The 27,553-nt window shown below is 38.8% G+C and overlaps 5 protein-coding genes across 5 annotated transcripts; 2 read left to right on the top strand and 3 right to left on the bottom strand.

The window, feature by feature from the left end:
• Nucleotides 1-55: 55 nt before the first annotated feature.
• Nucleotides 56-1,268, top strand: K441DRAFT_232663 (uncharacterized protein). The gene is made up of 2 exons (XM_067640654.1): nt 56-950; nt 1,007-1,268. Exons 1-2 carry the CDS (start codon nt 485-487, stop codon nt 1,132-1,134), a joined length of 594 nt encoding a protein of 197 aa, XP_067500354.1. The 5' UTR covers nt 56-484; the 3' UTR covers nt 1,135-1,268.
• A 101-nt stretch (nt 1,269-1,369) lies between these two features.
• On the bottom strand, nt 1,370-3,072 carry K441DRAFT_642600 (FAD/NAD(P)-binding domain-containing protein). Its single transcript, XM_067646698.1, has 5 exons — nt 2,931-3,072; nt 2,844-2,881; nt 2,185-2,779; nt 1,851-2,123; nt 1,370-1,786 (listed from the first exon to the last, which is right to left on the bottom strand). Exons 1-5 carry the CDS (start codon nt 3,052-3,054, stop codon nt 1,545-1,547), a joined length of 1,272 nt encoding a protein of 423 aa, XP_067500353.1. The 5' UTR covers nt 3,055-3,072; the 3' UTR covers nt 1,370-1,544.
• A 272-nt stretch (nt 3,073-3,344) lies between these two features.
• On the top strand, nt 3,345-5,034 carry K441DRAFT_232629 (S-adenosyl-L-methionine-dependent methyltransferase). Its single transcript, XM_067640653.1, has 8 exons — nt 3,345-3,506; nt 3,574-3,608; nt 3,666-3,754; nt 3,812-3,955; nt 4,017-4,060; nt 4,124-4,161; nt 4,219-4,779; nt 4,846-5,034. Exons 1-8 carry the CDS (start codon nt 3,432-3,434, stop codon nt 4,892-4,894), a joined length of 1,035 nt encoding a protein of 344 aa, XP_067500352.1. The 5' UTR covers nt 3,345-3,431; the 3' UTR covers nt 4,895-5,034.
• Nucleotides 5,035-7,904: 2,870 nt separating this feature from the next.
• Nucleotides 7,905-8,141, bottom strand: K441DRAFT_577892 (uncharacterized protein; the record flags this gene model as incomplete). Its single annotated transcript, XM_067644268.1, has 1 exon — nt 7,905-8,141. A coding segment is annotated over one exon (237 nt), but the record flags the coding sequence as incomplete, so codon positions are not given.
• A 15,673-nt stretch (nt 8,142-23,814) lies between these two features.
• Nucleotides 23,815-25,027, bottom strand: K441DRAFT_665592 (uncharacterized protein). The gene has a single exon (XM_067649521.1). It carries the CDS (start codon nt 24,872-24,874, stop codon nt 23,852-23,854), a length of 1,023 nt encoding a protein of 340 aa, XP_067500350.1. The 5' UTR covers nt 24,875-25,027; the 3' UTR covers nt 23,815-23,851.
• Between the last annotated feature and the right edge of the window lie 2,526 nt (nt 25,028-27,553).

Genomic DNA, 27,553 nt, shown 5'->3' with positions numbered 1-27,553 from the left:
ACTATCACATAGTTTCTAACTAACAGAATATATTTAGCGCGTTTTGCAATGTTTGGGATCCATAGTGAGCTGCTCAATTTCCACTGCTATCGCATCCCCAGCGCCAAGCTAAGACAAGCGAAATGCTGTATCGCAACAATAGATATTTACACATGCCTAGGAAGGTGGGCTGTATATAGGGTTCAAGGCATGCCAAGTCTGCGTTCTCTCACTAAACGTCAAATCACCTCAGCAATACTACTTATTTTCGTGAGCTTCTCGCAGGCCGAGACCTCTTTGCTTAGCGATCTTCAGTTTTTTGTCTCTTCTTTGGTCCTGTTCGTTTCGTATCAAATCTGTTCCATATGTATTTTATCTACTTTTCGATATCAACCTGGCGGTCTGTTTTTGTACAGCATATGCCGCCCTCATAGGCACAGACCATGTTACTGTGGAACAGAAGCACCAAGATCATTCAAACCACACTCATACTGGGCTCGCTCATATGCACAACCACACCACGCTGGATCGTGAATGTGCTCACTTGCGTCAATTGACCGCATTGACGGACCTTGTCAACAACGCAACGAAACTACAAGATCTTGAAACGAAGATGCACCTCTCAGCCTCCCAGGTCGCTGAACTCAAAGAGAGAGCAAGCAACGCAACAACAGAGCTCACTGCCTTGAACGCAAATAGCACGTTAGTCGCCGACTGTGCTGTGGTGGATGCTAAGTTGCGGCTCGAAGCGCAGTGCGCTGACATGGCCCGTCTTACCGCTCTGACGGATCTGGTAAACAACGCAACAAAGCTGAACGAGCTTGAGACGAGGAGGCATCTAAGTGCAAAGGAGATTGCAGATCTGAAGGCCAAGGCTGCTAATGCAACTATCCTGTTGACGGACATGGAGAAAAATACGACGTTGGTGGATAGCTGCAGTTCGTTGAAAGCAACCCGGAGTAATACCAGTGGTTAGTAGAATCATTTCCGCAGCTCATAGGCTCCTTCAATATTAACTACGGAATAGCTACTTTCACTGCTGTAGCTGCAGCTGAGGCTACGGGTAACGCTGCAGTGGTTGGGATAGCTAGGAACGATGTAGCTGCAGTAATTGGGTCTATTCTGCTAGCCATTCATCTTGCTGCTTTGTTCTAGTGGAGGTGTGAACGAGTTATGCGAGTTTCAAGCGTCCACGCTAAGCATGCAACTTAGGGTAGACAGCCCGCTACTAACTACGGGCGGATATTAGCCCAAAAAATAGAGAGCACTTTCTTTGCAAGTCTTGTGGGAAAGCCAAAGTGAATTTCATGTGCATCGGGGCGTATGAGTGAGCCCTAGTGGATGCAATAACTTTCTGAACCTCACAAGGCGTGGAACACGAGAGATATAAGTTCAATCAGACAATTTTAAGATTAGCCGCATCTCGCTAAGTCTCAGCAACCCGCACATTAAACGAACGCAGGATCAGATACATGGCTTCTCGTGCTTAACAAGGCCGCCCAGAAAGGTCAAGATCGTTGCACGAGATGTCTCGCGACTTAGCCTTCCCCTAAATCCTTCAACTTTCATTTCTCCCTAGGATGTCCGCCGCGCTGCATGATAGCAGAGTTCATCATGCGGGACCAATCATGTAACATCTCTGTGTTCGCTACCGAAGTCCTCACCTCGTCCCCCGCACGGTCGATCATTTCCGCCTGGTATGCATCGACGGCTTCGGCATAGCTAGTCTCGCCAGCTACGGCGGATTTCAATTTACGTGCCAGGTAGGAGGCATCGGCAATACCGTGATTCATTCCTTGCCCCCGATCTAGGTAGGTAGGTCAATTGTCGAGATTCGAAACAGCTACTTGAGGATTGTTGGAAGTACGTACGGAATGTCATAGGATGTGCAGCATCCCCCGCAATCAATATTCTCCCACCCCGTGTGTCCCACGGAACAGGTATCCAATATGACAGGTTATTCTCGTAGATTTTAGTCCCTTCCGGGATCCAGAGGTTTGCGGAGCGGAACGGTTCAGCAAACGTTTCGGCCTTCTTCTTCAAGTTTTCGAGAGATGTAACATCTTCGCCTGGCTTCTTATGTCCGGTCGTTTGGAGCTGAAACATCCACGTTGCTGGGTCGTTAGGATCCGGCGTGTCTTGGACTAGAAGATTATGGTTACTGCTAAAGAACGATAGAAATGGCATGGAAAGTAGATGACCAACTAGATATCCATAACCAGTACCCATCTGGGTGTATTGCCATGGCCATAATAGGATGCAATTGGCGTACAAACTTTGCCTTCTCAGCATCGTTATAGCATACGGCTAAGTTCAAGGCCGAGTATGGCACGCTAGAAGCTTTCGCCTTCTCGGGTCCGAAGATGTGAGTGCGGACGGCGGATTGCGCTCCATCTGCTCCAACCAGCAACGAGCCAGTGGCCTGTGACCCATCCGTAAATATAGCGGTGACGGTAGATTGAGTATCGTCGTAGGTAATATCTTTCAGAATCTTGCCATACTCGACCTGGATACCCTCGGCACACAAGAGCCTGAACTTCCTTCTGGAGACACGGTACATTCGTAGCAGAGGGATGTCCTTCATTAACTCGCCAGTCTTCCCATTTAAGGTAGGCAACTTGCCTGGATCAGGCGGTTCAAAGGACGGATCATTTGCGGCAGTGTAGAGGCGGTTGAACAGGTCGTCGGGCAAACAGTCTCGCAGCAGGGGAATCCCCCACTGTATTGACATTCCCCATTCGCGAGCTCTGTAGTGGGTTGCTGAGGGCTCACTTTCGAAGACGGTGCATGCTATGCCATTCTGCCAATGTACGGTCAGAATCAACTTTACGGCATGACAATCAGATTCGGGGTATTATTCTTGCTTTTTTGAGGCCCTGGGCGATAAGCAGGCCGGTAATCCCTCCAGCTCGCGTTAGCATGAGAAATGGGTTGATCGGTGCATAACTTACCCGCCCCGACTACGAGGACGTGGTAAGGGTATTCAGAGCTCATTCTGTCCAGGCGCAGCAAGGTCCTTGGGGGGAGAGTGATACGTGTCCTGGACGCACCACTCTTATATAGAAGTTGCTGCATGTACCTGTCATTGTTTCCCTACCAAGGAGCGACAAGAGCGCTCGACGTGCATACGCCTACATGCGCTTGTATGCACAGAACTGAAAATTAGGTAAGGTTTCTTCATGGCGGAAGTGAAAACCAGTCTTCTTTGGCATCGATTGGCGCACCATTCTCCACCAAGGAATGTGTCATTGTTTTCCCCGGTCCAACCCCTCCAAAAGTGGGTAAGGCCATGTGCCCGCTTATCCCGGCTCCATGGGACCACGCCTGGTACGCGGGTTGACACTATCCTCTCTCGGGACATCATGGGCTGTCTAACAAGCTAAAAGCCGACGAATCTTCCTGCTTCTTAGATCCTGACTCTCCGCTCTAGGAGCTTTTCCAATAAACCCAGCATGGATTTCACTACCCATGAAGAGCAGCCAGAACAGGAAGAGCAACCACTCGGCGGTCCTTCGCTCGAAGCTGACGTACGTTCGCTCATACAGCTCCGTCGAGCCTTATCAAACTACACTTGTCATTAACTCTATCAATAAGTCAAATGATAGTGATTCGGCCTACGCGGAATCAGCGTACGTGATACTTCCTGAATGCATGTAGCCTTATATTCACTCCGCTGCTGCGTAAAGGCGGTCTAGTTCCCTAACTTCCCTTTGCTCCGAGGTAACGAGAGGGATTTTTGAGAACGGGAGAAGATATCATTCCTACGGCAGTGCGCGTATGTTCCTCTAGGAGGCTCCCGAAAGTAATATGATCACTGACTTCGGGCCAATAGAGTATGCCTTTCCAAACGACGAAAGGGAGCTCGAGAGACTAGACATGCAGCATGCCATGCATACTCTTCTACTTGATAACAAACTATTTTGGGCTCCTATAGGACCTTCCCCGCAAGCAGTTCTGGATTTGGGCACGGGCACTGGTGCGTTAGAAATTGGCAATAGCAATCAACTCAACGAAGGTCTAGAGTTGATGTTGAATAGGTATCTGGGCCATTGATTTTGCCGACCTCTATCCAGAAGCACAGGTGTGTTTAGTTCTTAAGGTATTCGAAGAAAGGAAATAAGCCACTCGTACTGAAATACAAAAGGTGGTCGGCACGGACCTCAGCGCCATTCAACCTACGTGGTAGGGCTTGCTCCACTGTCCAAAACTTAATCATCACCAGCCAATAACATGCCGCAGGGTCCCTCCGAATTGCCGCTTCGAAATCGATGACGCTGAACGCGACTGGACCTTCGATCCCGACGCCTTCGACTTCATCCACAATCGCAATTTCATCTGCGCGATCCGTGACTGGCCTCGCCTCATCCGCCAGACCTTCAAACACGTCAAGCCAGGCGGCTGGGTGGAATGGCACCAAAAGCACCCACAATTTCATTCTGATGATGAAACGTTGGCCGAAGACAACCCAATCGCGATATGGGGTCAGCATTTCTTTGCGGCCGGCGAGAAGTTTGGCACTCCTCCACATTCATGCCGAAATCTCAAACAATGGATGACGGACGCTGGCTTCGTGGACGTTGAAGAACATATCGTGAAGCTCCCTGTCGGGCCATGGCCGAAAGACAAGCGGCTGAAAAATATCGGCCTTTTTGAGATGGTGAATATGGATGAAGGACTAGAAGGATTGACTATGATGCTGTTTACGAGGGCCCTAGAATGGAGCCCGGAAAGAGTACAGCTCTTCTTGAAGGACGTGAGAGAAGAAGTAAAGAACAGGGAGGTGCACAGTTACTATCATTTGTAAGTCTTCACAGCCGGCCCTACCGACAATGGCTCTGCGTTATACGTCGCTAATAGGTACTTTAGCTATGTGGTTTTTGGCAGAAAGCCGGCAATCTTGAAACCCGAACCGTGACGGGTCGAACAACTGGCCTTAATCTGTCGGCCTGTTGCAGCCACGAAGGATACGGATAATTCGAAATTTGTGGTTGCATCGAGTGGGAAACTCCCGATGCCGTTAATGCAGTCGACGCCGTCTGCGCCTCAAGCTACACGAGGGACATTCAAATATCTGGCAGGTAATTAGTCCTTTTTTATTTTTTATTTTTTTATTTATACCTATTTTGTATCTCCTGAGTAGACAATGCAAGCTCCATCAAATATCAACGAAACCTACACGCTAACCTATTAGCATAGACTGAAATCTCTCGCGAGGTTATCGCTGTTCATTATTATTTCTCATCAGGACCTGAAGCAATACATACATAACCTGTACTAGTTGTGCAGTGCGGCCCAGTCGAATATACTATCATCTAGATCGAATGATGTAAGCTTTTACAGTGTGGGAATTGAACGAGCGACTTGATTGTAAATGTAGCTCTCAAGTCTCTATATATACACGAGGTAGGTACAGCGTGGTTTTCAATAAGCGAAAATCCAGCCAATAAAATATTGGAATATTGGTAATTTTTGGACAAAATTATTATAATAGAAATATACTTATTTTAAAAATAAATATTATATAAATTATTGGCATAGATTGGCAGTGTTATAATATATTCTTGCGTATAGAAGTATTTGCATACTATAAAAAGTCTTGACACGCGCTCCCTTACCAAAATTAATTAATTAAAATATTAACTACCCCTAACTATACTACAACTATACGCAATTAAAGCTCTATATCTCTAATATAGCCTCTTTATTCTACTATCTACGTTATCTATAAGTAGCTGGTTATATAATAGCTTTATAGTAGCGCAGTAGAAGGGTAGTTAGATTTTTTATAACTATACGCGTAAAATAAGATCTAAGACTTTAACTAACCGCTACTAACTTTAATATTTTACGCCCTATTTATATGGTAATAATTTTACCGCTTTATATATTGTAAATATCGCTTTATAACTTTATAAATAACCCTCTTCGTATACTATACATCTACTCTACAGCCCTCTGTACGTTGTTATACGGGCCCTAATATAGTTATAAGCTCTATATCTGCTTAGAGGTAAAGAGCTTTATAAGGACCTTTATAAGGACCTTTATAGACGAGCTTAGGGGTAAGCTATGCACGGAGCTGTATATAAAGCCCTACACGGAGATCTACTTAAGCTCTACAAAAGCTCTGCACGAAGCTTTACTTAAAGCTTTACTTAGAGCTCTACTTAAAGCCCTATATAGAAAGCTCTACTAACACGCAGCACTAATATACCAGGAAGGTTTTACAATCGGCCGTACGAACGCCTATACAATCGATTAATCAAACGTCCATATAATTTCCTATACAATCGTCTATCCCTTGCATAGATACGTACGTCCTTAGAACAGTGCTCCGTGCGCACCAATCAGTAAGCTGTATACGTAGGCGGTCAATCGTTCTGCCAGAGAAGTAAGGTCTTGTGTAACCGACTACTAGCACACCGCCAGAGTACCACACTGACTCGACTGCATATTAAACTGTCTCCATTTCAGTTACCTACCTCTTAACTCGCTTACTGACTTAGTTACTAACTCGGTTACTGACTCGGTTAATTACCCCTTATTGTCTGCACCTTTCTTATATATATATACCACTTGATTTCCATAGATTTATAATTAAGTTGTTAATTTAATTCTCCTACACTGCAAAGTTTATAGTTATAAGCCCAGATTATACTACTTACTAAGTAATTACCTAAATCGCACTACCTGTTATATTATCTATTAAAGTAATTAATCTACTACCTTATTTAAGAAGTCACTACTTTTACTACCTTTATAGCAGACTGGTTTTGGATAATGCGAATAAGCGAGCATAAAATATCCTTTATCTAATAGAAAATGCATAAAATATCGCAATCGATAAGGATAAAATGGCCTATGCAGAGCTTTTCCACCCCAACCAGGCAGAATTTGGCAGATATTGTAGATATTGCGGATATTACGGATATTGCGGATATTGCGGATATTATAGTAGGAACATATAGGCTATCTACCCCCCCAACTATATAATAGCTAAATACTTAAGGAAAAATCCCCTATTCTTCTTATAGTTCTTCTCTAATGCCAATTCTTTAAATATTCTATTTTCTTAAGAGTTTTAGGATTTATATGCATTCTCTCCTATAATACCGTACGACGTCCTCCTAAAAAGACTCTCTCTAGCTTATTACTTATCGCTGGGATTAAGAGAATTTTGATTACTATAAGTAAGAGCCGTGGCTAGCGCTTTCGTTGTTACTCTTAAGACCACTACCAAAGCGCAGTTGTTAAATTTTTATATAATATCTTAGAGATAAAGTTCTCGTACTTATTCTAACTTTTTGGTCGAAACATTATACTATTAAGATCTTCGGCAATCTTATTAAACTCATTAAGGTCTTAAACTGGGGCTAGCTTTTTATATAATGACGTATTTCTAGGTATAGAACTCCTATTCCAATATCTCTCCCAAAGCTCTTTAACGCTATTAAGTGTAGGCTTACGCCACTCCTTTTTCTAAACCTACTTAATATATCTTACATAACGGGCTAGATAAAGAATAAGTGCAGCGGCGTAAAGGGGCGAGTCGTCTGTTTTATAGTAATACCTATTAAAGGTATTTTAGGTATTTCTAATGCGTTTAGAGAACTCTTTATTAGATATATACTCCTTCTATTATATAATATTAGCTAGATTAGGAAATAGAAAGAAGATAAACTAACCTAAGATTTATTAAGGTGCTTAATTATAATATCCATTATAAAGAGTACATTCTTAAGCATTGCTTCGTATCCCTAATATTTTAAGGTTGCCTAGTAAAATATCTAAAGAAAACTTTTTATCGTACGAAGAGCCTCCTAGTCTTTTAGACTAAGATAGTCCTTTTTAAGTGTATTAAGATAACGTTTAGTATATGTATTAATGGCAGACTTTTTCTAAATTGCTATACTAAGTATAAGATACTAGCTATTCCACCTCGTATAATTATTAAGCGGAATTCTTCTCTCTATAAGACTTTTAAACTCCCTTATACGACTAGCTAAGCTACGGGTGTATATAGTAATATTATAAAGCTTTCTAAGTGCGCTAAGCTTCCGAAATGTATTACTTTTTACTTTCTCCTCTTTTAGATCTAACTCCTTTCCTTCTTTATATAACTTAATATCGTTAAGACTAATTAGGTTTTTTAAAAAAAAAGCCTATATGGCAAGGTTTAGAATATAACCCTAATAGCAGATCCGTTAGTGGACGGGATTCTATTTAATTCTTTCTTCCTAGAGAAGCTAGTTGCTTATTATATAACAGAGCTTATTATTTATAGTATGGTTATTAGATATAATAGCACCCAGCTTTTACGTAATCCTATAATCCGTAAGTACTAAAAGGAGAGTATTCCATTACTTATCCCTACTATAAAAGGCTACCGTACGAAGGCCAAGGAGAGCGTTTATAAGCTTTTCCTTGCTATTAATAAAATAGCCACAAATTGCAAGGAGAAGGTAATTATTTAGAGAGGTCTAGATATTAATGGAGAGATAAATGCTTATAAGTGTAGACTGTAGCCTCTTTCGTATAATATCCTTTTATAATATCCATAAGTTATAGATCTTTTTACTAACTTTTAAATAGGCTATAGTTATATAGCCATCTACTTTAGGATTAATTAACTATAGAAGGACATAGAACTCTGGCTACTTAACTATCTAAAATAGTAAGTTTTATACAATAATTAATGTAACGAGAGCTTTATTAATAACTTCCTTATTTAGGACCGCTTGGAGCACTTCTAAATCTAGCTCTTCTATCTTATTTTAAGACGACGCTTTAAGGTAAAGATCTTTTAATTAATCCCGTATTACTTCTTTCGTATAACTAGTTTTAGGCTTAACTATAATGCTATGCTTTAACGCTAAGTAGTTTTAGAAGTTAGAAGTTAACTATACAGCGTATAACTCTGTACAGTATTTATAATAGAGTAAAAGATAGGCCTTTTTATTTCGTACGGGCTCACTATTACTTAGTAGACGGGTATGCTCCCATATTAAAAGAGCCGAGCAACCTCTTATTTTTAATTTAGAGGTATTAATAGAGTTAAGAGCTTCTAATTCCAGCTCTAAAGCTATATTTTATACAATAATAAAGAAGAAGAAGGCGACTAAAAATTTATTTGGGGTATGCCAAGACTTATCGCGATAAGACGTAATAGATATCCTTATCGCGATAAGGATATCCATTACATCTTATCGCGATAAGATTTATCCAAAACCAGCCTGCTTTATAGTGTTCTAAGCTTCTTTACCTATTAAATAAACGGACGATTAACCCTAGTTAACGTACGTACCCGACCAACAAACGAATTAATGAATTAAAAAACGTTAAAATAAGGGTTTCGCTAAGACGCTAATTGGACCCTACCTAACCTGTTAAAATCCTAAAAATAATAACTATAAACGAATTAAAAGTTATCCTTATCCTTAACGAGCCTTCTAATTGGATATAGTGGTTCTTTATTATCCAAGACATAGCTAAAACAAGCAAGGTATGGCAATATATTAACCCATTAAAGAAGGAAAAGAATCTTCTAACGCTAGAACCACCAAGTTAACCTATACTAAGAGACGTACTGCTAACGGCTATATTGATAGCGAAGCTAGAACCAAACTAACTTATTGCCTATAATTAGCTCTATTCTAAATATAAGGACGATCTCCAAATATACTAAAAGTAAGAATAGGCTATTAACGATATTAGCAACTATATTATGCAAATAACGTCGGTAGCCTACCTTCTACTTATTAATGGCCTAAATATAGTACACGGATAGCTACAGGCACTTAAGAAAGCACTAGCTCCTATTATATTAGGTTAAAAGTACGACGTCCTAATATAATATACAGCTCTAAAAGCCTACAATAAAAAACAGAGCATTGAAAAATGGTTAAATAGCTAGCGGAACGTCTATAAGCTTGCTAAGTAATTAGACCTACTAAACATGTAAGGCTTTAGGCTATACTACAACTTCGTTTAAGTAATTAAGCCCATCTCTTCTAGCTTTATAAGAGCTCTAGAAGTAGACCTTATTCGTAAAGAACGTAAGGACGAAGAAGCCCTATCTATTATTAACCTAATTAAAGAATTTAAGGAGCACTACCGCATATAGCAAGTAGTATCGTCGTCTACTACTGCTAATAGCTCTGCCTTTATAACCCTATAAGGCAATTCTAATTCTAATTTAGATTTTAACCCCGATTTAAATTCTAATTTAAAATGGTATAAGAAATACATCTACGGTCACAAATATTAATATAGCGACTGCTACTATATTGCTAAGCAAAAGCGCCCTTAAGAATGGAAACTAAGGCTAGATGTCCTTAAGAAAATAAAAGAAATAATATCCTCTATACCCTAGGTTAGATATATAATTAACTATATTTAAAAAGAAGAATAGAAAGTAAAGAGTATAGAATCTATAATTAATTTTAATTCTAAAACCCTACCGTTTAAAACCCTGACTAGCTATACTACCGTATTTAGTACTGGTTAATTTCTATTTAAACTTTAAAATACCTAAATACTTAACTGTCGGAACGTTAATCACGTGACGTAGTCACGAGACTACGAAGCGAGACTAACTGGTCTAACCTTAGAGTAACCCCTTTCTTCTAGAATCAATTAACTACCAACTTCAACACCGCATACGTACCACTACAAGTGATATTCGTGCACGTTAATAAAGCGAGTTATACCAACACTGATTAGTAGACGTATAGATTAGGAAATACGTAATAGCAAAGCTTAAAACCATGTATTAGCTTAACTGCTAACGCGTTAAATCGCAGAGCTATCGCCCTATTTTAGTTAAAGGAGAAAACTACGTTACCCTTAAAGCTTGAAACTACGTATTAGCTTAACTACTAACGCGTTAGATCGCCTAGAGAACCGTATCTTTACTTAAAGAGAGCTACGTTATCCTTAAAGCTTAAGACTATATATTAGCTCGCTAATGCGCTAGATCACCTAGAGGACCCTTAAAGCTTAAAACCACGTATTAACTTAACTATTAACGCGTTAGATCGCCTAGAGGACCGTATCTCTGCTAAGAATTATCTATAGTATCTAAGAACTGTAGATTTGTCAATAGGATACGTATACACCTTTACACCCTTAACCTTAACCTTAACCACACCCCTGACCTTAACATAACCCTTAACCTTAACCTCAACCTTAACCCCAACCTTAAACCTTAACCTTAAACTTAAACCTTTAGAACCTTTACTTAACCTTAAACTAAATATATACAAAAACACGACAATATAGAAATTAACTAAAAGGAAAGAATTGCTAAATATAGTAACGGAATCGACTTAGAGACGGCTACGGATAATAATCTAGCGGAGTATATAGAGACTAAGATATACCTATATACACAATCTAACCTTATAGACTCTTTATTGTGGACAGTGTTTTAGGAAGACTTTAAGGACTTTATGCTAAAGATCTTTATATAAGTACAATCTAATATTAAAATGGGAATCCGTAAATACCTAGTTAAGAGAGGAGTATAAATTATTAAGCAAGATAAGAAATACTCCCTTAGTAAGGTACTAACAGACGTCGCTAATAAAGAAGAATTTCATAAATAGACAGACGAAGAGATTGGTCTAGCCCTTAATAATATTAAGCTAATAATTACTGTGGCTTTATAAGACCGACTTAATGCAACCCTAGATAAGCTCGCTGTACCACTAGCTACTCCGATTGCTGCACTGCCAGCTACTCCAATTACTGCACCACCAGCTACTCTGGTCGCTGCCCCTACTACCCCTACTACCCCCCCTAGATCTACTCCTACCGCTATACCGCCAGCTACTCCAATCGCTGCCCCTACTACCCCTACTACCCCTCCTAGTCCTTAATCCTCTAATTATAACTAAATCCACGCTCTTATTAACTAACTGCTATAGCTAAGAGAATAGTAACTATAGTAGCTATAGCAGCCGTAGCAACCGCAGTAGCTATATATATATATACTACCTAAACTAGCTATACCTAGTGTAGAGTAAGGACCTAGATAAGGACCTAGATATAGTAAAGAGGTGGTTATAATTATAAAGATCTACATAGACGACTAAAAGTATAATAGAGTTAGTGACAGCTTTAACTTTAAGTTAACTATCTTCTATAACATCTATAAGAGATCTGGCTTGCTACTAGAAGGCTATATAGTAGCATTCCCTAGTATACTAAAAGGGCTTACTTAGGACCACTACTATAACAGCAACCTTAAGTTAAGACCTTTTACTAAAGCCTGTAACTATATGCGATAGTTCTTTAAAGGGCCAGAATACTACCGTAAGAACCTTACGAAGTAGAACAGTATAACCCTTTAAGAAGTTATAGACGAGAACCCTAATAAGTTAATCTATTAGAACTTCTAACTGCTTATAGATAAACTGCTAAAGTAATGTTATAGACTATACCTAAACTTCTATATAAACCGCATTCTTATAAATAAGTTGGTTACCGCTTGCTAGGGAGTACTAGCATGCCGTATTACTGTCTTTAACCCCTTAAAAGACCTTTCTTAGTTAATTAGCAAGCTATAATCCTCTATTATTATATAGGAAAAAGAATACTCCTTATAGGCCTTAATAAGACCGTCTTATTAAGCCTTTTTTACAGATTAACGCTACTATTGGAATAACTAAAGTCGAGACTAAAATACTAATTGCTATGGCAGCAATCGCTCTTATAGAACTAATGGTAGACTAAAGGCCAAGCGCTGCGTCTGTAAGAAGGAGGACTGCTATTTATAGAAATATATAGAGGAGGAGTATAATTGGTCTAGAGATAACTATAAGAGACGCTTTATTAATATTAAGGGCCGCAATAAGGGCAACTTTAATAACCACTTTAAGTAATACGTCGCTGCTTGCAAAAGAGATAAAGATAATAATTTAGACTTTAAAGCCTATATATAAGACGCTGATAACTTTAGGAGCAATGCTGGAGAACCTAATAATAGTTCTACCTATATCACTACCTTTAGAATACTTACTATAAAGAAAGCAACCTCTATAAGCGTAGAGCTAGCTAATAAGGCTTATATATACCTGCTTACGGCCTTAGAACTCACTATGGAGTTTACTACGGAACCTCACACGGAGACCAACCCATTTGCCTACAGTACGGCTACAGCTATAGCGTCACAATATACCTTGACGGTTTTTATAGGAATTATAATTAATATAGGTGCTTTACGTAAGTCTATAGCTAGCTATAGTTAATTCCAAGCTCTATAGGCCGTAGATAAGTCTATAAGTCTTAACACGTTAACTAAGGGCTAAGTAACTATCCAATTCGGGATTAGAGCCTCTACGTCTATCAAAACTATAGACGTTAACAGCCCTATAGGCAAGGTATAATTCCACATCATTAAAGTAGATACTCCTTTCCTACTTTACTTAGTAGATATAGATAGACTCTATATTAAATACGATAACCTAAAAGACGTTATTATTACTCGCACTAAAAAGGTGCCAGTAGTCAGACGATTTGGCCACCTATTTCTTTTATAGAGCTTCTCCCTATAGTCTTATTTGGTTAAGTCTTTTAATATAAACCCTTACTACTTAACTAACATAGAACTATAACGTCTACACCGTCGATTTAGTCACCTATTAGTTAATAGACTGTAAAAGCTTCTTAATAAGGCTGGCTACGGCTATAACACTAATAGATCTGCTATTAAAGAACTAACTAGACTCTACCACTACTGCTAGAAGTTTAGCAAACCCCTAGGTAGATTTCGCTTTACCTTATAAGACGACGTTAATTTTAATTATAATATTATTGTCGACATTATATATATTAGCGGCTCCCCCCTACTATATATAGTTAACAAAGCAACTTAATTTTAAGCTGGTAGATGGCTATAAGACATCAGCGCTAAGTACATTTAGGACGTTCTTTAAATGTGCTAGATTAATAGCTATTTAGGACTACCAGACTTAATTACTATAGACACTAAGAAGAACTTTATTAGTAAGGAGTTTAAGCACTATATAGCTACTATAGGAGCAACTATAAAGTCGGTTCCAGTCGAATCACATAATTCCATTAGAATGGTAGAACGCTACTACGGCCCGCTACAACAAGCCTACTAAATCATTACGACTAAAATCCCTGAAATTAGTAAGGAGATGGCCCTATAAATGGCCTTTAAAGCTATTAATAACACAGCCGGCCCAGAAGGCCTAGTCCCTATACTCCTAGTCTTTAGAGCCTACCCCCAAATGGTTAAATTAGACGTACCATTACCTTTAGTTACATAACGAGCTGCGGCTATTAAGAAAGCAATAGTAGAAATCTAGAAGCTATAAGCTAAACAATAGATTGCTAACGCTCTTAATATGCAAAATAAACCATAAATTAATGCTATTTACGGCCTTCTACCTAGTTCGCCTATTTTAGTCTAGAGAGAAGGTAATACTAGCTAAAGTAGTTATTGGGACGGACCATATATACTACTTACCGTTAATGGCGAGACCTGTACCGTAAAGCTACTAAATAGGCCTATAACCTTCCGCTCTACGGTTATAAAACCTTACCTACTGGACCCACAAGACCTAGTTAAACCACAAGAGTCTGCTAAATTAGATAAACCAGTACCTTTACTAGCCAAACCTTAATCGTTACCTAAGGCTAAACCACAGCTACCGCTAAAGCGAGGTAGAGGTCGCCCCCGTAAATACCTATTGCTTACGGCCGTCGCAGACACAACTGTTATGGATACTATAATAGATATAGACGCTTTCACGGGTAATATTGCGGATATTGCGGATATTGCAGATATCGCTATCTACTTATAGGACAATAATACCGCAGATATGGCTAGCACTACTATTTACTTATAGAACGATAGTAATACCTAATTTAGCGCTTTATAATAAAAGGAGGTTATAGGCCTACTTAAGAAAGGCGTCTTTAAGATATTAAACTACACGATATACTAAAGGGGGTCAGACTCTTTAATTCACGGTTTGTTAATAAGATTAAGAATAAGGGAACCAATAAAGCCTTTAAGAAATCACGACTCGTTATATAGGCCTATAATAACTTAGAGAAAGAGCTGGTCCTTATTTAGTTACTAACAATTTAACGAGTTAGCCAGCGGCTGATTCTCTATATCGCTGCTATACTACCGTAGACACGACTCTACCTCTAAGACATCTTATAAGCCTATGTCCAGTCTACTACAAACCTAAACCGCGAGTTCTACGTATAACCACTATATAAGCTAAATAAACAATTAGGAATTAATATGGACTCCGTTCTAAAGGTTATAAGGCCACTTTACGGAGTACCTAAAGCTAAAAACTACTGGTTTAAGACCTACTATTTACACTACGTTAATTAGCTGCGAATGGACCAGTCTATATATAACCCTTGCTTACTTTATAGCGATAAGCCTTTTGGAATCGTCAGCCTATAGACTAACAATATACTATTCCTCGCAGATAACACCTTTATAGAGGCTAAATAAAGCAAACTATATAAGGCCGAATTTATAGCTAAGGAGCGAGAGTAACTAACCACTAATATACCAATTAAGTTTAATAGAGGACTTATTTAATTAATATAAGATAGGAGTATCACGCTAACGCAAAAGCGCTAGTGTAAGAACCTTAGTATAGTTAATACTACGCTAGTAAACAGCACTAGCTCCAAAGGAGTTACGCGTGGCCTACTTACGCTAAAGGACTAGTATATCGCTTAACGCGCCAGAGGAGCCTATATCGCCTTAGTCTGTTAGCTAGAGGCCTTATTTAACCTATCCTTTACTACCTAGGCAATTAACCCAGTTAAAGATAATATAAAGAGTCTTAATAAGCAATTAAGCTGGTAGATTAAGAACGTAAATAGAGGCCTAAAGTTTATTAAGCTAGACGTTAATACCTTATAACTCCTAGTATTTATAGACGCTTCCTTCGCCAATAATAAGGACCTATCTTCGCAAATTAGCTATATACTTATACTAGCAGACGCCTTAAATAAGGCAAATATCGTCTACTAGTCCTCAATTAAGTGCAAAAGAGTCACTAGGAGTGTATTAGCCTTAAAGCTATATAGTATAGCGCACGGTTTTAATATAGGCGCTGTAATCAAATCTACGCTAGACAAGGTCCTATAGGTCAACTTGCCACTCGTTCTTTATACTAATTTAAAGTCCTTATACGACTATCTTATCCAACTAGGAACTACGCAAGAGAAACGCTTAATGATTAATATAATATGCCTTCGCCAAGCTTACAAATAAAGACAGATTACCGAAGTTAAGTAGATTAATGGAGATACTAACCCTGTAGACGCTATAACAAAGGGCAAGCCTTATACAGCACTATTATAGCTTATTAACACGAATTAAGTTAAATTATAGGCCGTAGGGTAGGTTAAACAAACGGATTCGGCTTTAGTAGGTACGGACTAGAGCCAGCCACTAAGGCACTAGTAGCAGGCGAGCCAATAGCGATTTTCTATCCCGGGGATAGAAAATCCTAATTAGCCGGTTTAACGGTATGGCAGAATCCGACAGGCGACACGCCTTAGGATTAAAGGTAGAGCTATTACGTATTATAGACGGAAGAGCTAGCTATTGCGTATACGCTACAAGTAGTCTAGAAGACTTAACTTTAGAGTATAAATTAGCCTTCTTTTTAGAGTTACTCCAGTGTCAGAACATTAATTACGTAATATAGTTATAAGACTACGAAGCAAGACTAACTGGTCTAACCTTAGAGCAACCCCTTTCTTCTAGAATCAATTAACTACCAACTTTAACACCGCATACGTACCACTATAAGTAATATTCGTGCACGTTAATAAAGCGAGTTATACCGACATTAACCCTAGTGTAAATACCCACGTCTATAATAACTAAGAAGACTTTACCTTCTCCTACCTAGCTATAGAAGACGACTACCTAATTACTAGCGGAAATTTTTAAAAAAAATAAGCCTATAGAATAGTAACCATTACTATTAACACACCTACTAGGAAGTTAAAATTAAAGCTATCTTATATAGTACTAGCACCTAGCTTCTTTATAAATATCGTAGCACTATTAAGAGCTACTAATAACGATATCTATTTTAACTTAGGACGAAACGTGCTATACCGTCTAGTAACTAGCGAAATAGTTTACTATATAAAACGACTAAGGGGCTACTAGGCACTAATGTATAGAGAGCCTATAAATACCCTAGATTTAACACCTTAATTGACCTTCTTAATAAGAAGATTCTAGCCTAGTTATATAGCCCATAAACTAGCCGGAGCCTTAGCTACTAAATAGTATAAAATTCTTGGCTATACAGGACCTAATGCTATTAAGCAGCTTCCTAGGCACGTTAATAGCGCAAAGCTAACCGAATTAACTACTAAATAAGCACCGCTTAAAATTAAATATAAAGTTTGCTTATTAGCAAAGTATATATAGTAGATTTCTTAAAGACGAGAATATAAATTTCTAACTACTCGACTATTTAAGCGGGTAGCATTTAATATTATTACCCTTGGAGAACTAGGGTATAACGGCGATAGATACGTAATGTACTTCTATTACACGTATTTAAAAATTAATTTTATATATACCTCTAAGAATAAGGACAAAGCTACTATCCTACCTACTATTCGCAAGACTCATTAGCTAATTAAAATACGATTTTATTAAGACGTCGTCTTCTTCTAGAGCAATAACGAACGAGCTTTTAGATAGATAGGAGATACCCTTTAGACATAGTGTGCAGATAAAGGTATTACTTTTAAATGCCGAGCCCCGTATATAGAAGAATAAAATAATAGAGCTAAATAATCTAGACAAACCCTTATGGAACGATTAAGGGCTATATAGCTGGAAGCGTCTTTACCTACATCTCTAGGACCAGAAGCTTTCCTTACTACTAGCTACGCACTTAATCAAACCCCAAATAAGCAGCTAGGGTAAAAAACTCCATACGAGATCGCCTACAGTAAGCTGCTATTACTTACCTATATATACATATATAGCTGTAAGACCTATACACTAAACAAACGAGTTAAAAAGGGAGATAAGCTAAATCCTTATGCATTAATTAAACACCTAATCGGCTATAATTTAACTAATATCTACTAAATTTGGATTTTAAGCCTCTATAAGGTTATTCAAACTAGAGATATTATATTTAACAAGACCTCGTTCTATAACCCTAGGGGTTAGAATATTAACTAACTGCTAGGGGAAGCATTAGAGGATACTATCTAGATAATTAGTCTACTAAAACCTCTCTATAAGGATAAGTTTAAGGATAAATCTATTCTATATAGACCTACCTTAAATATAAATTAAATAACTACACCTAAATCGAATAATTCGGTAGAGCCTCCTATAAAGCATACTAAGTAGTTACTAACTCCTAGTATTTTATATCTATATACCCAGCTTATTAACAAGTCCACCATAGTATTTCCTATAAAGCTTTATTATATTAAGCTTTAAAATAAAAACATAAAGCTTATTTTAGTAAAAGAATAAAGAATAATGCTATACTAAGACTAATAATATAGTTTTAACCTATTTGCTAGAAGTTTAAAACTAAAGGAGTATATTAGCCTAGTACTAATTACTACTATATTAATCTATCTATCGCAGTCACGTAAGGGGATATTTTAATTTTTATATAATTAGGAGGCGTAGGGCTATAAGGTCGCTCTAGGGCTAGTTCTTAGCAGTTTTGCTAGTTCCTAGCACTCAAATCTACTAAGGATTTGCCCTAAAGCGGCCAGATATCCCCGATCGTAAGCCTATAGCTGTAAGACTATCTAACTATAGTAGTCGCATTAAGGCTAGCTCTTAGTGGTTTTGCTAGTTCCTAGCACCTACTAAAGAATTGCCTTAAAGCGCTATCTATATATAATGTATACTGAGTACAAGGGATGGCGGGTAGGGAAAGCGAATTAGCCACGTAGTGACTACGTTCGATATTCGCGAATATTACGGGAGGTCTCAGCATTGTGCGTTACTAAGGTAGATGCTGCCAAGTAATATATAGACGCTAATATCTATCTATCACAGTCACGTAAGGGGATATTTTAATTTTTATATAATTAGGAGGCGCAGGGCTATAAGGTCGCTCTAGGGCTAGTTCTTAGCAGTTTTACTAGTTCCTAGCACTCAAATCTACTAAGGATTTGCCCTAAAGCGGTCAGATATCCCCAAGCAAAGCTCCTACGCCTAACAAGATATTACCGCATTCTGCCATATTCTGCCAAATTCTGCCACCTTATTATATTCTGCCAAATTCTGCCATATTGTCGCATTCTGCCAAATTCTGCCATATTGTCGCATTCTGCTAAGTTCTGCCATATTATCGTATTCTGCTATATTCTACCAACCCTAAGTTATAAGCCAACTAATTAGGATTTTCCATGCCCGGCATAGAAAATCGCTATTAGCTTACTTACCACTAGCGCCTTAGCGGCCCTCTTAACATCTTAACCTACTACATAATAATCCTTACGCTAAGAGCGGTATACTACGCTAAAAGTAAGAGTTAAGGTAACAGAGGTTAGTGGTCTTAGTCCTAATATATAGACGAAAGGCTTCTAATAACCACTAACCTAGCTGCTGAATTTGCTAATATAAATACCCTAAATCTTTAGCGAACTAGGCAACGCCCTAGCGGAAGGAGTAGTTTAAGTAACTACTTAGGTTAATCCCAGCAGCTACTAAACGGGAGGAAAAAATCTTGCGAACCCCTAAAAAGGCAAAGGGTTTACCATTAAAACTAAATAAGGGAGAGTTAAGGGGTTAAGGGTCCCTATTAAACAGCTTCATTATAGCAGCAACTGGGCATAATAGGCCGCCTACCGCCATAATAGTAATGTTAACGCCCTAGTATTACTTGTCGGCTTTATTCTATTTAAGGCAGAATGTTATCCTACCAGGCGTAAAGGTAATATTGTGTTAAGTAGCCTTTTTCGCTAGAAAGGTTGTTCGGTTCTTAAGCTCCGCCGTAGTATATATAATCTCGCCCATCCGTAGAAATCTAGCAAATGCAAGGGTAAATGCGGCATCAGTATTAACATCCAGTAGCAATGGGCCGTATATCACTACCTAGGCTAAAATATCCCTAGTAATAGGTTACTTATCCTTTTTTACTAAGGGAGAAATAGCGGCTGCTCCGGCGAGTAATCGGTATACTATAGAATCCTTAAATGCTATAATTAAGATGCCGTAATCTACGTGGCGCAAGCGAATTGCGGAGACGTAGGCTTATAAGGTTTCGGCCTTAAGCCTGCCTATCTATAGCTAGGAGGTACCGAACGCGTAATAGGCAATCCATTCGCCTAGTTTACGCGGCTTAGCCAGGTAAGGGGAGACTCCTTTAAGTACGCAGTATAACTCCCAGCTGTTAACTACTAAGGAATAGTTCCTACGGGTTGCTAGCGCAAGGCCGTTTTAAAGAAGGAGCGCGTAGAGGTCGGATAGCGCGTTAATATTATCTTTAAAGTTTATAGGCGGTTATAAGTAGTCCGTTAGGTTTACGGCACCTATTAAAAACTTATTAGCTTTAGTAGTAATAAATTAAGGGCCTAGTATAGGCAGAACTAATAGATAGCCGCGGCCTAAAATCAAGATAGTATATTAGCTAAGCCATTCGAATTACCTAGGATCCACTTTACGGATATTGTGATATTATAAGCTATAGCAGCCAGCATAATCTTATAGAGCGATTCGTTTGCTATACCACAGACAACGGTCTTCTTAATACCCTAGTAAACCACTATACTATCAGTATAAATAGATAGCGCGCTATACTGCCAGTTAGTAGACTATAGATTAAATACATAAGCAATAGCATGCATCTCTTTCAAATTAATATAGTCTACTTATTAACTGGGCTTAAGTAATATACTAAACGCCTAAGATTAAGGGAGGTTAGCTATATACCACTACCAGTCATTCTCGTGTTTAAGTTCCTTAAAAAAGTAAAAGCCGCCAAACCCGAACTAGGTAGAGGCGTTAATAAAGAGATAAATACGGGTACACTTAACGTCGTTAAAAAATAATACCCCATTACTCGTAGTAAGTAGGTTAAGCCAGACATATAAGTCACTTCGCAACTTAGTACTAAATCGCCTAGGTTTATGCTTATTTACTAAAGTCTCCGGCTAAGCAGTAATAAAGATCTAAAGGGATCTAGAGTAAAATCAACCAAGTCTAATTATGTAGGCGCACTATATAAGGTAGCCCGCAAGCTACTAGGCTTAAAGGAACAATAATAAGCCGTATTAAAGTGCGGTAGTAACTTTCTTAATAGCACATAATTGTTTCTATAGTGATAATCGCGTTTGCATTTATATAGTATTAATAGTATATCCTAGAACTTTAATAACAGTTCCTGCTATATCTTTAGAGCTATTTTAAGGGATACCTAGGGAGTTAGTAACAGAGATATAAGTCTAGGTAACAGCCGCTAAGTTATTCAGGTTAGTAAGGATAAAGATAAAGTCATCTAGGTAGTATTCCACCTCATAAAGCAGTTATAAATAGAGTATCCAGTACAGGCCTTCCGCGAAGAGGTTAAATATAAGCGGCGCAGTTCAAAGACTAAAGGATAGGCAGCATTCCTAGTAGGTAACACCTTCCCAGAAGAAGCCCATTAATGTTCTTGCCCTATAAGATAGGGGGACTATACAGAACGCGTCTTTAATATCTCTTTTAAGCAGCAGACATCCATAACCTACAGAAATAACATAAGCTTAAATAGCGGTAACTATAGTATATACTAGTGCTCCATATTCTTCTAGGATTACGTCATTAACTAAAAATACTAGTAGAAAGAAGAGATCGTAAATTCGGCGGTATCCTCTATCCAATTTTAGCACTAGGCCAAGAGGTAAAACTACAATAGGCCCTATTACAATTCTAATATATCCTTTTTTAAGGTCTAATATTATCTTCTTAGAGATAAGGTCGGCGTTATCCTAAGAGGAGTTATAGTTCCTATAAGATCTTAAAGTAGGAATAGACTCGGCTCCTATCTCGCAGCTATAGGTTAGGATGCCTACTAAGGTGGCTAGTAGATTGCCCAGGTAGTTAAATAGAAGGGAGTGCTACGCTAAGATCCTTAGGGGTAATGGAGAGTAGTAGAGAGCCTTCACCTCTATAAAGGTAGAGAATAATAGTAACGTATTAGGCCTAGGTCCTAGGCATATAATTAAAGTTGGTGTTATTATTAGGCTAGACCCTACTTTATAAAGTTCGCCTTACTATTCCTAGGCGCAAGCTTTAAATAATATAGTATGATCTTTACCACACTTTAAGCACTTATGCGGGTATTTATAAGCTATATCATCGCAGCCTCTACTATTAAACCTATAGCAGGTATTAGAGGTATAAGAGGTATCTAACCTAGGTCTCTTTAAGGCGGTAAAGCCAATAGCACTAAACATCATAAGGTATGGCGCTATATACTAGGCTAGTATTTGCTAATTAGTGGGCTCTAGTTAGCCATTAGTTATCATAAAGGTATAATAGTCAAGTGCTAAGTTAAGTATACAATCTACCTAGATATACTAGGTTAATAAGGTACAAATCATATTTATCCAGAAAAGCATACTAGCGATAAGGTCCAGCGGGCATATATAGAGGGTGCCAGTAATAACTACGTAGTTAGTAAAACCTTTAAACCAGACGCCTTTATCTGCAAATAGCTTCCTATTTACCTTTGCCTTCCTTATAACTAGAGTACCATTCTTAATCTATATCTTATCGGCAATCTTAATTTAAGTAATATAGACTTAAAGACGGGTAAGGTTTACTAGATTAAAGGTACCCTTAAAAATATCCAGGTAATCCCTTTTTATAACGCCAAGAAGGCGGAGTTTAAGCAACTTTACGCTAGGAGGGAGAGGCTCACCAAGGATATTAGCTATAGCAGCTGTTATAGTGGCCTATAAGGCCGAAGCGGCCAAGCCTAACTATAATTAAGCCATTTGAGCCAGGTGGTATTTATACTGGCGAGCCTCCTCCGCTAGGCGGGCTTTACGCTCTTCCTTATACTTCTAAATCTCCCTTTTATCTCAGGCTTATTCCCTTTACTCTTTAGCAATTTCACGCTCTTCTACGGCAGCGGCGCGTATATTAGCCTTAGACGGCATTATAGAACCAATGGAGGAGGGTATAGCGGTTATAAACAATAGTGTAGTTAAGGTAGGTCGTCCAGGTGGGTTTACTCATTAGGATTATACACACGTACAAGTCTCCCAGTTAGTCATAAGCGGTAATAGCGTTATAAAATAATTCTTAAACAAATAGATAATAAATGTATAATAAATATTAATAAGTTTAGCGATATTGAAAGCGAATTAGCTACGTAGTGACTGCGTTTAATATTCGCGAATATTGCGGGAGGTCTCAGCATTGTGCGTTACTGAGGTAGATACTGCCAAGCAATATATAGACGCTAGTATATAAAATTTAAGGTGCCTATAACTTATTTACTAAATATATACGGGCTTATTTTTTTTTATAGATTAATCTTTATATATAAGGGGTATTTAATCCCTTACTTAAGTATATCGCCTAAGGGCCGCTTAGGGATAGCCAAGGCCTAGCCTTCGGCTAGGCTTAGCACCTCCTTATAAGCACTTCAGGCTTATAGCCCTTCCCTCCTTATCGGTTCGTCTCTATACTTAAGCTATTACCTACTTTTATTACCATATCGTCCTCTCCTATTAACTCTCCTTATAACTTATACTCGGCTTACCTACTCCCTACTATATATCCTAGCAATATGCCTTTACATTATATAAGCTTATCTAACATTAGCCTACTAAGATTTAATTTCTTTGTCTTATACTACCCTTAGTTAAGAATTTTCTTTGCAATCTGTAGGACACTATTTAACTCATCTTCTGTTGCTCGACCCATACCGCATTCCGTAGAGATGCCGAACTCAGAGACAATTTTCTTCGCTTCTTCCTTCCGTTCTCTAGTTCCTTGCTCGTCATTCATATAGAGAAGCCCTAGATACAGTTCAGTAGTTCCGAGTTCTAGCTCCTTTAACGGGCTAAAGTAAGCTGCATCAGTACGGTCCTTGGGAACGGGCATATGGATCCAATTAATAGGTCTGGGAACGGCATGCAGAAGTGCTGTTCCAACCTCAACCATTAGTCCAACGTCTTTAGGCTCTGTGAAGTGTTTATGGCCAAAGTCGCCATAGCAGAAATGGAATCCCAATTCGACACCATCATCTATGGCCGAAGCAAGTTTGACCATCCGCTCGATGAGCCCTTCTTTGACAGGAGAAAACCAATCCACAGGCACGGTTGCCACGCCCTCAAGATAGGCGAATTCAGATGGTGCATCAAGCTGAATGGACAAGTCCTTGGCGGGGATGCTATCCTGAATGCGTCGCAAGACACCCAGCATAGCTTTCTCGTAGATTGGTTCCACTTTCGCTCTCCAAGCCGGGTGAACCAGGTTGCAGACGATGTTAATTGGAGTCGGAAGGCACACTTGGAATCTGACATGCTGTGGAATGGCGCCCCCATCGCGGAGCTTACAGAACTCTTTGTAGGATGAGATTGCAAATTGATCATATTCCAATGGCTTCAGGTTGATTTCGATGGACTTTTGTGCCTCACTTAGGCCTGCTTCTTCTGCTGGTGCTGAGATAGTCTCACGGAGAAGAAACGGGTAATCGGCAAAGATGTCTTTCTGGAATTGAATAAAGCCGCCGCGCTTGCCTGTTTCTCCATCCGGGATACGACGAAGGTGAGGTAATAGCGACAAGCAAAGTTCTTGAAACACTGTTGGGGTATCTGGAAGACAGATACTGCCGACGAAGTGCACCGTTTTGGAGACTGAGGGTGAAGTGAGTGCCATTACGGAGACGGCTGATGAGTGAGGTCGAGGACAGGGTGGAGGCAGGCGCTTCACAAAGAATCGGAGTTGGTTAAGTAGTTCCAAGGTTAAGGTACACTCCTGCCTAGAGGGTGACACAAGCCGTGCACTTAAAAGATGCTCTGTCCCCTTCAGGTATTCTTCTACCCGTTGACGTAGATTGCGTCGTCTTGACAAATGTGCAAGGGTGTACGTTCGCTGTGCCACAAGGGCTAATGCGCCATAATGGACTAACGTCATGCGTTATGGTGTCCCGATCTCCAAAATTAGGCTTGGCGTCTCTATTGAGCGCCTTTAGCCCTCGCTAACAGCTTCAAAACGGAAAGAGGCGCGTTGGCCTAGGGATCAGTTAAGCTCACCTGGCTAAAAGGTCGGCTCAGGTTAAAGCGGCCGCTGCTCAGGTCCAAAGACAGAAATAGATCTTGGTGAGGGGGGTTTTCGTTAAAGACTAGATGTTGCCCTGGAGAATTATTCTAGTTGACCGGGAGAATCAAATTCAGAACTTGCTTGACAACGCTCCCCCGACGTACGCTCCCCAACGCACGCTTCCTCTTTTGCTTATGCCTCTGCCAAAACGCAAATAAAACGCTGTCTCTGCAATTGCCGATGAAATTTGGCAATATCGTTCGGGTGGGAACCTTACGATATTAACGAAGATCACGACACTGCAGAAGCAAGGTTCTTGCAGCCAAGCATACGGCTTCGCTACAATTACTATGCACAGTTGGTGGCAACCAGGCGAGATTGGATGCGCTTACCAAATTTAAAAATTTGGAGCCCTCGCTAAAGGGGGGGGTTGGAAGCTAGTTGTGCATATTACTGTATAGATAGGGAGTCCAATTAATAGAATAATAGGGTATATTATATAGATAGATAAATCCTTAAGGGAAAAGGAGGAGTCTGTATGCAAGGTAAGGAAGGGGTTTCCCTAAGTATTTGTACGTGCCTTATAAGTAAATTACCCCTATATTGCCCTTAGGCCACCTATACCTTATAGCTATATAACTATCTACTTAAGTTTTACCTAATAATTACGCTTATTAACTTTATTTACCTATATACCTAGTATAAGGGATATTATTACGGACACCTTAGGTTGCCCTTAGAACAACCCCCGGACTCCCCTTAGATAGTCACTAGTTACGTATTAAAGGCACGTGCCTATAGTATATAGTCTCTATAATCCTAAAGGCCTTACCTCCTTAAGGATTTGTCTCTCTTACTAATCTATTTTATTTTATAATCGTGTCCTTATAGCCCCCTATCTATAAAGTCCCTTTATATTTAAATCTTTCCTACTCCTTTTTAAAAGAGTAGTAGGCTTAAGGACTAGATTATTTGTTTTTATCTTTTATTTATATCCACTATTCTCCCTTAAAATTTTTATAATAACCTAAATAGAAACTCTATAAACACCTTATAGAAAGCTATCGCGTAAAGGTAAGAGGTCCCTTTAATAGCAAGAGATTGCGATAATATAAACCTCTAGGTAAGACGGCTGAATAAGCCCTAATACCTAAATACTTTAGGAGCTTAAAGACTCTTATATACCTATAGTTACTACTAAGGAAAACGTAGATACCCTCTATAATAGTTATAATACTACTAGAAAGTAACTAGAGCCCCTTTAGCCCTACCTAGGCCAATTAAAAAATTAAGCGATAGAGGTAACTTTAAGATCTTCTCTTAAGCTAGAAATACTAAAGGAATATACTAATATATTTAACTAGGGACCTAACTAGAACCCTCCTAGAATACCACCGGCCTATAATTAGTATAGTAGTAGTATATAGACTGCTTATAAGCTAAGCAGGCCTATCCCTTTAAATAATTTAACTTAACTACTAACTTAAGACCTAAGCCTTATGAGGAAATCTATACTAGCTACTAGTATTAATATTACCTTTATAGCCGGAGCTTCCCTAAGGCTAAGATTGGAAAGTTAAGAGCCCTAAACTAATTATCTTTAAAATAGATATTAAGAAGCTACTATAAGGCTCTTAGAAGCTCTATGTTACGGACGCTTTAAGTATAATATTACGACTACTTAGAGAAGAGTTAGAAGAAGCTAGTTAGTTAATCTAGGTACGGTCTAAGATAGAGCCGATAGAGCTATATAACGAGGAATAGTAACTAAGGTTACGTAATATAATCTATAGGATCTATATAATCCGTAATAGAGCGGATAAAGTATACGTATATTACGTATAAGAAGGATTTTATAGGAGTACGGTTATGTATTTAAGGACCCTTAATCCCTACCTAGATAGTTCCTTCCTTATAGTAATTCTTAAAATATAATTAGAGTTAATCTGTTAGGTAACTACCCCACTAGTTATTATTATATTATTAACTTTAATTTATATTACCTATATACCTAGCCAAATAATAAGCCTATTATAGTACTTGCTATAAGGTTCCGTTATATAATTACTACCTAATTACGGTATTAAATACAGAAAGTCGAATAATATGCCACTAAAAGCAGCCACTATAACGCTATTAACGGCGGCAACTACTTTAAGGTTAGGAGGTGACACTAGTATAGCAGATACTAACTTATAACAACCTATAACGGTTAGATAACTATAAGAGATAGTTAACTAGTTAATAACAAATAATGCGGCGCTAGAAGAAAGGGTTAATAGAATAGGAGTAATA

This window comes from Cenococcum geophilum (genome assembly GCF_001692895.1).
Source record: "Cenococcum geophilum 1.58 unplaced genomic scaffold K441scaffold_44, whole genome shotgun sequence".
NCBI lineage: Eukaryota > Fungi > Ascomycota > Dothideomycetes > Gloniales > Gloniaceae > Cenococcum > Cenococcum geophilum.
This window is presented reverse-complemented; position numbering and strand designations above follow the sequence as displayed.

Bases quoted from the DNA above. Each gene is read 5' to 3' on its own strand.
- K441DRAFT_642600 (XM_067646698.1), bottom strand. From the start codon at position 3,054: ATGCAGCAACTTCTATATAAGAGTGGTGCGTCCAGGACACGTATCACT. The intron at 2,780-2,843 runs GCAAGAATAATA...GTACATTGGCAG, and splicing joins TCGCCCAGGGCCTCAAAAAA to AATGGCATAGCATGCACCGT. The intron at 2,124-2,184 runs GTTGGTCATCTA...ATAATCTTCTAG, and splicing joins GTACTGGTTATGGATATCTA to TCCAAGACACGCCGGATCCT.
- K441DRAFT_665592 (XM_067649521.1), bottom strand. From the start codon at position 24,874: ATGGCACTCACTTCACCCTCAGTCTCCAAAACGGTGCACTTCGTCGGC.
- K441DRAFT_232663 (XM_067640654.1), top strand. From the start codon at position 485: ATGCACAACCACACCACGCTGGATCGTGAATGTGCTCACTTGCGTCAA. The intron at 951-1,006 runs GTTAGTAGAATC...ACTACGGAATAG, and splicing joins AACCCGGAGTAATACCAGTG to CTACTTTCACTGCTGTAGCT.
- K441DRAFT_232629 (XM_067640653.1), top strand. From the start codon at position 3,432: ATGGATTTCACTACCCATGAAGAGCAGCCAGAACAGGAAGAGCAACCA. The intron at 3,507-3,573 runs GTACGTTCGCTC...TCTATCAATAAG, and splicing joins GTCCTTCGCTCGAAGCTGAC to TCAAATGATAGTGATTCGGC. The intron at 4,061-4,123 runs GTGTGTTTAGTT...GAAATACAAAAG, and splicing joins ACCTCTATCCAGAAGCACAG to GTGGTCGGCACGGACCTCAG.